Source organism: Oncorhynchus kisutch, unplaced genomic scaffold (genome assembly GCF_002021735.2).
Source record: "Oncorhynchus kisutch isolate 150728-3 unplaced genomic scaffold, Okis_V2 Okis01b-Okis20b_hom, whole genome shotgun sequence".
In the NCBI taxonomy this organism is placed as follows: domain Eukaryota; kingdom Metazoa; phylum Chordata; class Actinopteri; order Salmoniformes; family Salmonidae; genus Oncorhynchus; species Oncorhynchus kisutch.
The window spans coordinates 2,034,908-2,047,195 of NW_022261978.1; the positions used below are offsets into that span (position 1 = coordinate 2,034,908).

Consider the following 12,288-nt stretch of genomic DNA (forward strand, 5'->3'; position numbering starts at 1 on the left):
GTGTCTCACTGTTTAGTGTCTTAAATGATGAACCGTAGCATCACAGTCTTCCTCACACAGCTTCCAACACTAGAGAGTGTTTGACATCTACAAGTATCAAAGAGAAGCGTATGACTCTTAGCAGCAGGTGTGTTTGTCTACTTGAATGAGTGTGTGTGTTTGTCTGCTTGAATGAGTGTGTGTGTTTGTGAATGCTCGTCCCTCTGCCCGAAATATGACCTACTACACCATTGTAGGAAACGGCTGCAATTGAAGAAAAAAATGGATGTATGAAAGTCATTGATCCTAGTCACAATCTTTCCTGTGGGTTTCTTGGTATTCAGCAGCAACATGCACATGATCAGCTAGCCAAGCCTTCATTCAAACACTATTAAGTGCAAACAACACTAGCTTTCTGTGACTGGGTCTCGTCCTCTAAGTTTGAAAGGGTTTTTAACATCAATCTATGGTAGCGTTGCAAATGGCCCTCTATTCCCTATAATACCCTGAGGTTAAAAGTAGTGCACTATATTGGGAAAAGGGGGCTATTTGGGACAAGTCTGTAACACTTGTACACCTGGGGTTTTACCTCCCTTGGAGAGAATCTGATCGAAAAACACATGCACGCACACACACGCACGCACGCATGCTAATGGACACGCACACGCACACATACAGACACACACACACACAAAGCTTGATACGCTGGCACACCTGCGGCTCCCTCCTCCCCCCTGGAGAGAACCTGTCTGATCAAAAGACTGCTTACGTGAACAGGCATTTAACCACTAACACACAGCTGTCCACAGCAATCTACAAGCCTCTGATGTACTGTACTCACATTCTATTGAATTAGATGAAGACAGAGAGACAGAGAGAGAAGCACAAAGGTTACTAGGTGTGTTTGATCAGACTAACACAAGAGAAGGAAGAATAGGAATGAATAGGGATGAATGAGAGTGAAAGGATGGTGATGGTAATAGGTGTGTAGTGTGTATACACAAACACACACACACATCTTCGCTGGCATGACCCCAGCCTTAGCTTGTTAGATGTTGGCCAGCTGTGGAGAGGGTTGATGTTGAGTTGTGTTCTGGGTGTGTATGGACATCTGGCATACATGGAGGGAGGGAGCAAGGGAGGAGAGAGGTAGCGAGCACGCGAGAGAGGGATGTGGAAGGGAGGGAGGGATGGTCCTTTGAAGTTGTCACCCTCAGGATACACAGGTTCTCTCTTCTCTCCCATCTCAGAACAGTTGATGTAATGGAATAGATATGCAGTTTAACACTGTTCAAAGTGCCATCAACTCAGAGTAAGAGAGGGATGGAGAGAAAGAGAGACAGGGGGGGGGACAGTGCATGTGATGTGTGAATTCATGCTGTCATTGCTGTGTGTATCACTCAGTTATAGGACCCTTCTGTAGCAACGCAGCATATGGAGGTGTCTATTCACCTGCCATTTGAACACAGGCAGTGACAAGACCACCCGTGGGGTCCTAATGTGTCAACAGTAATTAAGCATCGTTCAAGTCAACGTCCCCATCTCCCTACACTGTTAGTGCTGCGGCTAACGCTAATCTGTAAACTAGCGTGTCTTGATTGGTTTAGCTTGACAGGTAGCTTAGAGGTGATGTGATCTTCGTCTGACTGACAGATTGAGCCGTCACATTGACTTAATTGAACACTAATTAAGATGGTAGACGGCTGTTATAGACTACACCTGTCCCATTGGTTATAATGGAGTTCAGACGACTTTACACCGTGTGATACAATAGGCTGATTGGTCTTCTCAAACCAATGGGAATATATCACTGATTTCCAAAAACACACCAGTTTGCACCTTTACGTGATTGTCTTCATATTGTGTTCCGTTGAATGAAACCTTCTGGGTGGGTTTTAAATGATCATGTTTACAAGGTGGGATGAATCTATTCACATTTCCTCATCCAAAAGCAGTTTTCACAACAAAGTGGGGCAATGAGAAATAAAAATAAAATTGATCATTACGAACTGTAGAGAACGCCTTCACGTGGAAACATAATGTGATTTAATAAATGATGTTTTGTTGCAGGGGAATGTGGATTATACATACATGCACACACACACTAAGACCAAACTTAAGAGCTTTACCACTTGATTGCATTCTTTACAGAAATAAGAAGATAAGAACTCTCTCAATTTAATTGGAATTCCTCTAAAATATATATATTGCAATGCAACACTAGTGGGTTTTAGAAACTGGTGGGCTCAGAAAGCCAATTAATCACTGAAGCGGCTACATGTGTTTTGCTGTCACAGAGTCTTTGTTTAATGGAGGTGAATGACAACGAAGAGCCTGTAGATGAAGACATGCAATTACCAGCCTATTTCCTTATTTAGGCTTAGGGTTTATGACCATATAAGGACCATATTCAGTCACATAAAGTACTTGTACATGAATAGTGCAAGGAGTTAATGAGTACAGTCTGTGTGTGCGTGTATGCGTGTATGTGTGTGCGTGTATGCGTGTATGTGTGTGTGTGTGTGTGTGTGTGTGTGTGTGTGTGTGTGTGTGCTTTTCATTAGCCTAATAGGCAGTCAAATTGGTATTACTACAGCCCAATAAGATACTTGATATCCCCTCCTCAATTTCAATTACTGAAACCACAGTGAGGAGAAATATAATGGAAAGCAAATTATTGTCATTGTTGATGAGGTTTCCTCTCTCATCTGGTCTGTGTGTGGTGTCAGTGTGTGTCTGATTGAGGTTGAAGGGGGACGTGCTGTGTGTGTGTGTGTGTGTGTGCATCCGTGTGTGTGCGCAACTACAAGTATGTGTGTGTGTATGTGTGTGTGTGTGTGTGTGTGTGTATACGCTCGTGTGTCACCATCATGATCTATCTGTGCTCGCTCTTAAAGGACAAACACATCAATCACAACAGCGTCCATTTTGTTCTGAATAAGAAAAGGGGTCAGTAGGCTAGCTCAGGCTAACTCAGGAATCTCCATGTATTTACATAATATTGGTTGTACAGTACCAGCACTATCTTGAGAAACCCATTCATTTATTTATGTTCAACCAGCAACTAACTCTCTTACTCTCAAACAGACAGATCCCACTCATTCCAAAACCATTTCCCATGTCTCATTTTCTCAGATCACATTGTCTCCTTCCCTCTCCTCTCTCTGTCACTCTGTCCTCTCCCTCTTTAGCGCAGCAATCAGACTCGCGTAAGGGAAGGATACATTTTCATGACAATGTGATCTGAAAAGCTCAAAGAGGCTAACAGTGGTAGAGCATTGATGTGTGTGTCTGTGAACATCTCTTCCTCCACATGAGAAATGGTTGTGGAATGAGTGGGATCTGTCTGTTTGAGAGACGTTGATGTAGAGAATTCATATAGTCCTTTGATTATTTCCCCCTCCACTCACCCCGAACATTTCACATGTCAACCTGTGTGTTTCTGTGTGTTGTCACCTGTCATGCTATTGTCTGTAGTCATAAACACATTACACCCACATCGTGTTTATGACCATATAAGGACCATATTCGGTCACATAAAGTACTGTACATGAATAGTGCAAGGAGTTAATGAGTACAGTCTATGTGTGTGTGTGTGTGTGTGTGTGTGCTTTTCATTAGCCTAATAGGCAGTCAAATTGGTATTACTACAGCCCAATAAGATACTTGATATCCCCTCCTCTGTTTCAATTACTGAAACCACAGTGAGGAGATATATAATGGAAAGCAAATTATTGTCATTGTTGATGAGGTTTCCTCTCTCATCTGGTCTGTGTGTGGTGTCAGTGTGTGTCTGATTGAGGTTGAAGGGGGACGTGCTGTATGTGTGTGTGTATGCGCTCGTGTGTCACCATCAAATGCATTGCTTGACTGCCGTGAGGGTGATCAGCACAATATCATTTGCGAACTGCTGCCCCCCAAACGATTCTCGAGATTGAGTTTGTTGAGCAGAGACTGTGTGTGTTTTTGGTTCGACAAAGCAGTGTCCATCATAACATTCAATAATCAATGAATTGCAGTCATTGTTGCACCATGCGATCATTTATCAGTTCTGATAAACGCTCTACGCTGCCTGGAGCATGATCTGTTGAGCCTGAGCTCATATATGACAGACAGGTGTGGTGAGATCATATATGACTGACAGGTGTGGTCAGATCATATATGACAGACAGGTGTGGTGAGATCATATATGACAGACAGCTGTGGTGAGATCATATATGACGGACAGCTGTGGTGAGATCATATATGACAGACAGCTGTGGTGAGATCATATATGACAGACAGGTGTGGTGAGATCATATATGACAGACAGCTGTGGTGAGATCATATATGACAGACAGATGTGGTGAGATCATATATGACAGACAGCTGTGGTGAGATCATATATGACAGACAGCTGTGGTGAGATCATATATGACAGACAGGTGTACTGTCATCTCCAAGAACTTGAGTGGACAGTGTGTTGACTTGGTCAGTCCTCTGGCATAGGGGCTGTACACATCAATATTCCCTCTTCTACCCTGCTCTGATGCCCGCATGCTCAGCAGCATTAGATAATGCAGTATAGTGGTTGTTCTGGTTTCTACAGTAACACAGGTGTTAAAGGAGATGTGAGTGAAATAACATATTATTATTCTCCCCTCAACCCTTCACTCCTCCTCCCCATCCTCTCTCCTCTCCTCCACCCATGTACTCCTCTGTTTCTATCACTCCTCCTCCCCATCCTCTCTCCTCTCCTCCACCCATGTACTCCTCTGTTTCTATCACTCCTCCTCCCCATCCTCTCTCCTTCTCCTCTACCCATGTACTCCTCTGTTTCTGTTACCCCTCCTCCCCATCCTCTCTCCTTCTCCTCCACCCATGTACTCTTCTGTTTCTGTCACCCCTCCTCCCCATCCTCTCTCCTCTCCTCCACCCATGTACTCCTCTGTTTCTATCACTCCTCCTCCCCATCCTCTCTCCTTCTCCTCCACCCATGTACTCCTCTGTTTCTGTTACCCCTCCTCCCCATCCTCTCTCCTTCTCCTCCACCCATGTACTCCTCTGTTTCTGTCACCCCCTCCTCCCCATCCTCTCTCCTCTCCTCCACCCATGTACTCCTCTGTTTCTATCACTCCTCCTCCCCATCCTCTCTCCTTCTCCTCCACCCATGTACTCCTCTGTTTCTATCACTCCTCCTCCCCATCCTCTCTCCTTCTCCTCTACCCATGTACTCCTCTGTTTCTATCACCCCTCCTCCCTATCCTCTCTACTTCTCCTCCACCCATGTACTCCTCTGTTTCTGTCACCCCTCCTCTTCCCATTCTCTTGATGATCTTCCTGAATCCATCTGAATGTGTTTTTCTAAGATAAGTCAATGGCACATCCACAATTGGATAACTATTTATTTTTGTATGGAAGAGGAATCAGAGGAACGAGTCTGTAGAGGGAGAGAGAGACAGAGAGAAAGATTCTGGCCCAGTCATGTTGGATTGCAAATTCGAATCAAGCTGCTCAGAAGCAATTTCAATTAATCTGTGTGTGCATTGGAGCCACATGCTTTGTCTTGTAGCCAATCCCACTTGGCTTATCAGACACAATTTGTGGTGGATGCACCCTGTCCACACACACACTCCCCTGTTACGGCCTGGCAGCCAAAATGGCACTTCATCCAACACTACTAAATGTTATTCACTTTTATTGAGATTGACATTTCAGCTGTCCAGGTTGTTGAAGTAGAGTTTCCTATAAGGACTGTACCACATTATTCCATTTCCATCTTATTGTCACCATTATCATTACTTACACTCTGAAGGACTGTACCACATTATACCATTTCCATCTTATTGTCACCATTATCATTACTTACACTCTGAAGGACTGTACCACATTATACCATTTCCATCGTATTGTCACCATTATCATTACTTACACTCTGAAGGACTGTTCCACATTATACCATTTCCATCTTATTGTCACCATTATCATTACTTACACTCTGAAGGACTGTACCACATTATACCATTTCCATCTTATTGTCACCATTATCATTATTACACTCTGAAGGACTGTACCACTTCATAGAGAGAGAGAGAGAGAGAGAGAGAGAGAGAGAGAGACAGACAGACAGACAGGGAGAGAGACAGGGAGAGAGACAGACAGACAGACAGGGAGAGAGAGAGACAGACAGACAGGGAGAGAGACAGACAGACAGACAGGGAGAGAGGGAGAGAGACAGACAGACAGACAGACAGGGAGAGAGAGAGACAGACAGGGAGAGAGACAGACAGACAGGGAGAGAGACAGACAGACAGACAGAGAGAGAGACAGACAGGGAGAGAGACAGACAGGGAGAGAGACAGAGAGATTTGTATACACATTAACATACACAATATAACCATTCTCCATGTTCTGTACTGTATGTATTCCTGGTCCAGTGCTGCTATTTTTAGGGAATGATGACATATTGAAGGGTTTATTTGCATAAAGATCTACTGTATAAGGCTAAGTACACGATCCATGTGTCTGGTCCTGACTGTGCTGCTGTGTTTAGGGAATGATGACATATTGAAAGGTTTATTTGCATAAAGATCTACTGTATAAGGCTAAGTACATGATCCATGTGTCTGGTCCTGACTGTGCTGCTGTGTTTAGGGAATGATGACATATTGAAGGGTTTATTTGCATAAAGATCTACTGTATAAGGCTCGGTACACGATCCATGTGTCTGGTCCTGACTGTGCTGCTTTGGGAGATACGGGAGAAAGGTGTATTATTTAAAACGGTGTATTAGTGTAAGGAGGATCTATAGGTTGTGTATTAAGGCTTATTGAAAGGGCTCCATAATGACTTCATATGCATAACACCTTTTTCAACCAATCACCTCTATCTAACAACATCAACAAACCTCATGATCAACCTCAGGCATTATTACCATGTGTGGTATGAGGTATTTGTGCTCGCTGTTCAAATCTGTTTCTATCTTCTTGTTTGTCTTCCCACTTCCTCAACCAATCAATCGAATGTATTTATAAAGCCCTTTCTACATCAGGAGATGTCACCACGTGCTTATACAGAAACCCATCCTAAAACCCCAAACAGGAAGCAATGCAGATGTAGAAGCACGGTGGCTAGGAAGAACTCCTTAGAAAGGCACAACGCATGTTGAGCCCTAAATGTTGACTCCTCCCCCAGTTAAACAGCCTACTGTATCTGATTTAATATCACTTTGTACAATTGAACAGTAAAAGCAACCTCCGTATTTGTCATCGCTTCCTTTCCGTTCACCAAACTGAAGCTGTGCAGTAATGAAGAAATATAAAGATTGAATGATGAACATGTGTAAAATGTATTGTAAATATCAAGCCCGATGGCAATATAAACCATGGTAATCTCCCACGGGAATAGAACAGAAGAGATGTTAGAGAGAAGAGAAAGGAAACTCTAGAATGTTAAACCCACGTTGTCCTTCACCAACCCTTCCCTGGTAGCTTTGCTGCAGTACCTGACTCCGTTGTAAAATATTGTATGAAAATAAAAATACATTGAAATTGTTTATGAGAAAAGACTGTCTCAAGTTTCAATGGGTGTTTATTAGCAGTGTATTTGTCATGTGTATTGTGTGCTGCATGCGTACACAGATCACACATTCATTTAAGGCACAAATGTCTAAACAGATGTTAATGAAGGTGTTTCCATGAGTAATTGGACGTCGGCCTTCAAAAGCAGCAACAGCAGATCCCAGTCAAGACCTAAAGAGACCCAAAGACACGGAAAACACAAGAATCATCCACTGACTGCTATACCATCTGTTACAGCCCGTAAGATAACTCAATGAGTCAGGTTCTATTTATACAGTACACTGTATATTCTAATAGGGAATGAAACAGTTTGACTTCTAATTTTAATTTGAACTAATAGATATACTGAAGGGATGGTGATGGTGATGGTGGGGTGGGGAAGGAATCTATATAGCCTTGCCACATATGTTCAATAATGATAAACTGGGTGGGTTGATCCCTGAATGCTGATTGGCTGACAGCCGTGGTAAATCAGACTGTATACTACGGTTATGACAAAACATGTATTTTTACTGCTCTAATTCTGTTGGTAACCAGTTTATAATAGCAATAAGACACCTCAGGGATTTGTGGTCTATGGCCAATATACCACAGCCCCTCGGGCCTTATTGCTTAATCCTGACATTCTTAGAGCGTTACAAGGGGATGGTGTTGCTCCTGATGTACTGTGGCTTGTGAAAGTATTCACCCTCTTGGCATTTTTCCTACTTTGTTGCCGTACAACCTGGAATTAAAATGGATGTTTGGGGGGGTTTGTATCATTTGATTTACACAAAATTCTTACCACTTTGAAGATGCAACATTTTCATTGTGAAACAAACAAGAAAACTTGAGCGTGCATAACTATCCCCCCCCCAAAGTCAATACTTTGTAGAGCCACCATTTGCAGCAATTACAGCTGCAAGTATCTTGGGGTATGTCTCTATAAGTTTGGCACATCTAGCCACTGGGATTTTTGCCAATTCTTCAAGGCAAAACTGCTCCAAAATGGTGGTGTTCTTGGGGTGATGAGAGATGTTGGGTTTGCGCCAGACATTTACCTTGATGGCCAATTTAGTCTCATCTCACCAGAGTACCTTCTTCCATATGTTTGGGGAGTCTCCCACGTGCCTTTTGGTGAACACCAAACGTGTTTGCTTATTTTTTTCTTTAAACAATGGCTTTTTTCTGGCCACTCTTCCGTAAAGTCCAGCTCTGTGGAGTGTATGGCTTAAAGTGGTCCTATGGACAGATACTCCAATCTCCGCTGTGGAGCTTTGCAGCTCCTTCAGGGTTATCTTTGGTCTCTTTCTTGCCTCTCTGATTAATGTCCTCCTTGCCTGGTCCGTGAGTTTTGGCGGGCGGCCCTCTCTTGGCCTGTTTGTTGTGGTGCCATATTCTTTCCATGATTAAAAAATGGATTTAATGGTGCTCCGTGGGATGTTCAAAGTTTCTGATATTTTTTTATAACCCAACCCTGATCTGTACTTCTCCACAACTTTGTCCCTGACCTGTTTGGAGAGCTTCTTGGTCTTCATGGTGCCGCTTGCTTAGTGGTGCTGCAGACTCTGGGGCCTTTCAGAACAGGTGTGTATACATACTGAGATCATGTGACAGATCATGTGACACTTAGATTGCACACAGGCAGACTTTATTTAACTAATTATGTGACTTCTGAAGGTAATTGGTTGCACCAGATCTTATTTAGGGGCTTCATAGTAAAGGGGGTGAATACATACGCACCACTTTCCTGTTTTTATTTAGACTATTTCATTCCATGAAATCCAAATAAAAATCCACTTAAATTACAGGTTGTAATGCAACAAAATAGGAACAACGCCAAGAGGGGTGAATACTTTCGCATGGCACTGTATGTAGAGTCAAACAGAACAGGATGGGAGGAAGACCTATATAGCCTTGCCATGTGTTGAAGTGTGCTTATGATGTGACCATGGCATTACAGTTGGGATGATCTTGTTCTGTTATGCACAGTAGAATCAAACCTCTCGGATTTAGAAATCTCTCTTCAAGGTGCTATAATCCACGCGGGTGGCTATAGGCCACGAACTATTCATTTTGATTTTCAATAACGTTCTTCCTGGGAGAAAATCCCCCGTTCACACTCTCTCCGCTTCTCACCGAGTCTGGGAAAGGTCAAACTTCATTTCATCTTTCTTATCATCATGACACTCGCAGAGTGGTGGCTGCCATTTTGGATTTAAGTTGTCAAAGCCTCAGCCGGGGGTGAGGGAAGTCAAGCCGGTCTCTATGGTAACTAACGTGTGATAGGCTAAGAGAATGTATCTCACACTGACCGTGACTAAATCATGTTCCTCACTGGCACCCTATTCCCTATTTAGTGCAGTACTCTCTCTCCTCTCTCTCTCCTCTCTCTCTCTCTCTTTCTCCCTCTCTCTCTGTCTCTCTCTCTGTCTCTCGCTCTCTCTGTCTCTCTCTCTCTGTGTCTCTCACACACACACACACACACACACACACACACACACACACACACACACACACACACACACACACACACACACACACACACACACACACACACACACACACACAGACCCTACACCGATTGCAGAAACATGAAATACTCACAAGAACGATTAAGATGCAGGGCCTTTAATGTATTGTAATCATGTCCAAGAGTGTAGCATGAATTACATAATGTAATCACTGTCAGAGTCTATCTAGAGGAGAGCGAAGGAGTCAGGCTCATACACAGGTAAGAGTAAAACCACTGTATTTACTGAGCAGAACACGTGTCAAACTGTCAGAGTCTATCTAGAGGAGAGCGAAGGAGTCAGGCTCATACACAGGTAAGAGTAAAACCACTGTGTTTACTGAGCAGAACACGTGTCAAACTGTCAGAGTCTATCTAGAGGAGAGTGAAGGAGTCAGGCTCATACACAGGTAAGAGTAAAACCACTGTGTTTACTGAGCAGAACACGTGTCAAACTGTCAGAGTCTATCTAGAGGAGAGCGAAGGAGTCAGGCTCATACACAGGTAAGAGTAAAACCACTGTGTTTACTGAGCAGAACACGTGTCAAACTGTCAGAGTCTATCTAGAGGAGAGCGAAGGAGTCAGGCTCATACACAGGTAAGAGTAAAACCACTGTGTTTACTGAGCAGAACACGTGTCAAACTGTCAGAGTCTATCTAGAGGAGAGTGAAGGAGTCAGGCTCATACACAGGTAAGAGTAAAACCACTGTGTTTACTGAGCAGAACACGTGTCAAACTGTCAGAGTCTATCTAGAGGATAGCGAAGGAGTCAGGCTCATACACAGGTAAGAGTAAAACCACTGTATTTACTGAGCAGAACACGTGTCAAACTGTCAGAGTCTATCTAGAGGATAGCGAAGGAGTCAGGCTCATACACAGGTAAGAGTAAAACCACTGTATTTACTGAGCAGAACACGTGTCAAACTGTCAGAGTCTATCTAGAGGATAGCGAAGGAGTCAGGCTCATACACAGGTAAGAGTAAAACCACTGTATTTACTAGATCCGAGAACGGAACAAAAATCCCATTATAAAACAAAGACAAAACAGGATACGAACTCCAACATACGAAAGACAATCACGCACAAAACAGAAAGGGAAACCAGAGGGTTAAATAAGGAACATAATCATGAGATGGGAACCAGGTGTGTAAACAGACAAAACAAAAGGAAAAATGAAACATGGATCGGTGGCAGCTAGAAAGCCGGTGACGTCGACCGCCAAACACCGCCCAAACAAGGAGAGGGAACAACCTCGGTGGAAGTCACTGACTCTCACACAATCCAAGTCAAGTAAATGAAGACTGGCTGTTTCACTACCCTGTACTATATTGTAATGGTCTATGTCAACTCTTACTCTATGAGGTCTGGAGCCTGCTGGTTTTTCTGTTCTACCTGATAATTAATTGTACCCGCCTGGTGTCCCAGGTCTAAATCAGTCCCTGATCAGAGGGGAATCACCCACCTGGTGTCCCAGGTCTAGATCAGTCCCCGATTAGAGGGGAATCACCCACCTGGTGTCCCAGGTCTAAATCAGTCCCTGATCAGAGGGGAATCACCCACCTGGTGTCCCAGGTCTAAATCAGTCCCTGATCAGAGGGGAATCACCCACCTGGTGTCCCAGGTCTAAATCAGTCCCTGATCAAGGGGAATCACCCACCTGGTGTCCCAGGTCTAAATCAGTCCCTGATCAGAGAGGAATCACCCACCTGGTGTCCCAGGTCTAAATCAGTCCCTGAGCAGAGGGGAATCACCCGCCTGGTGTCCCAGGTCTAAATCAGTCCCTGATCAGAGGGGAATCACCCGCCTGGTGTCCCAGGTCTAAATCAGTCCCTGATCAGAGGGAAATCACCCACCTGGTGTCCCAGGTCTAAATCAGTCCCTGATCAGAGGGGAATCACCCGCCTGGTGTCCCAGGTCTAAATCAGTCCCTGATCAGAGGGGAATCACCCGCCTGGTGTCCCAGGTCTAAATCAGTCCCTGATCAGAGGGGAATCACCCACCTGGTGTCCCAGGTCTAAAGCAGTCCCTGATCAGAGGGGAATCACCCGCCTGGTGTCCCCAGGTCTAAATCAGTCCCTGATCAGAAGGGGAGTCACCCACCTGGGTCCCAGGTCGAAATCAGTCCCTGGTCAGAGGGGAATCACCCACCTGGTGTCCAGGGTCTAAATCAGTCCCTGATCAGAGGGAATCACCCACCTGGTGTCCCAGGTCTAAATTAGTCCCTGATCAGAGGGGAATCACCCACCTGGTGTCCCTGG

At 44.2% G+C, this 12,288-nt stretch overlaps 1 protein-coding gene across 1 annotated transcript in view; it reads left to right on the forward strand.

The window, feature by feature from the left end:
- The first annotated feature begins 928 nt into the window (after positions 1 to 928).
- Positions 929 to 12,288, forward strand: part of LOC116358815 (voltage-dependent T-type calcium channel subunit alpha-1I-like) — a 26,664-nt gene continuing 15,304 nt past the window's right edge. Inside the window, exon 1 of the mRNA XM_031811048.1 lies at positions 929 to 955. Within this exon, the coding sequence (XP_031666908.1) occupies positions 929 to 955 (27 nt within the window). The remainder of the gene's footprint in view (positions 956 to 12,288) is intronic.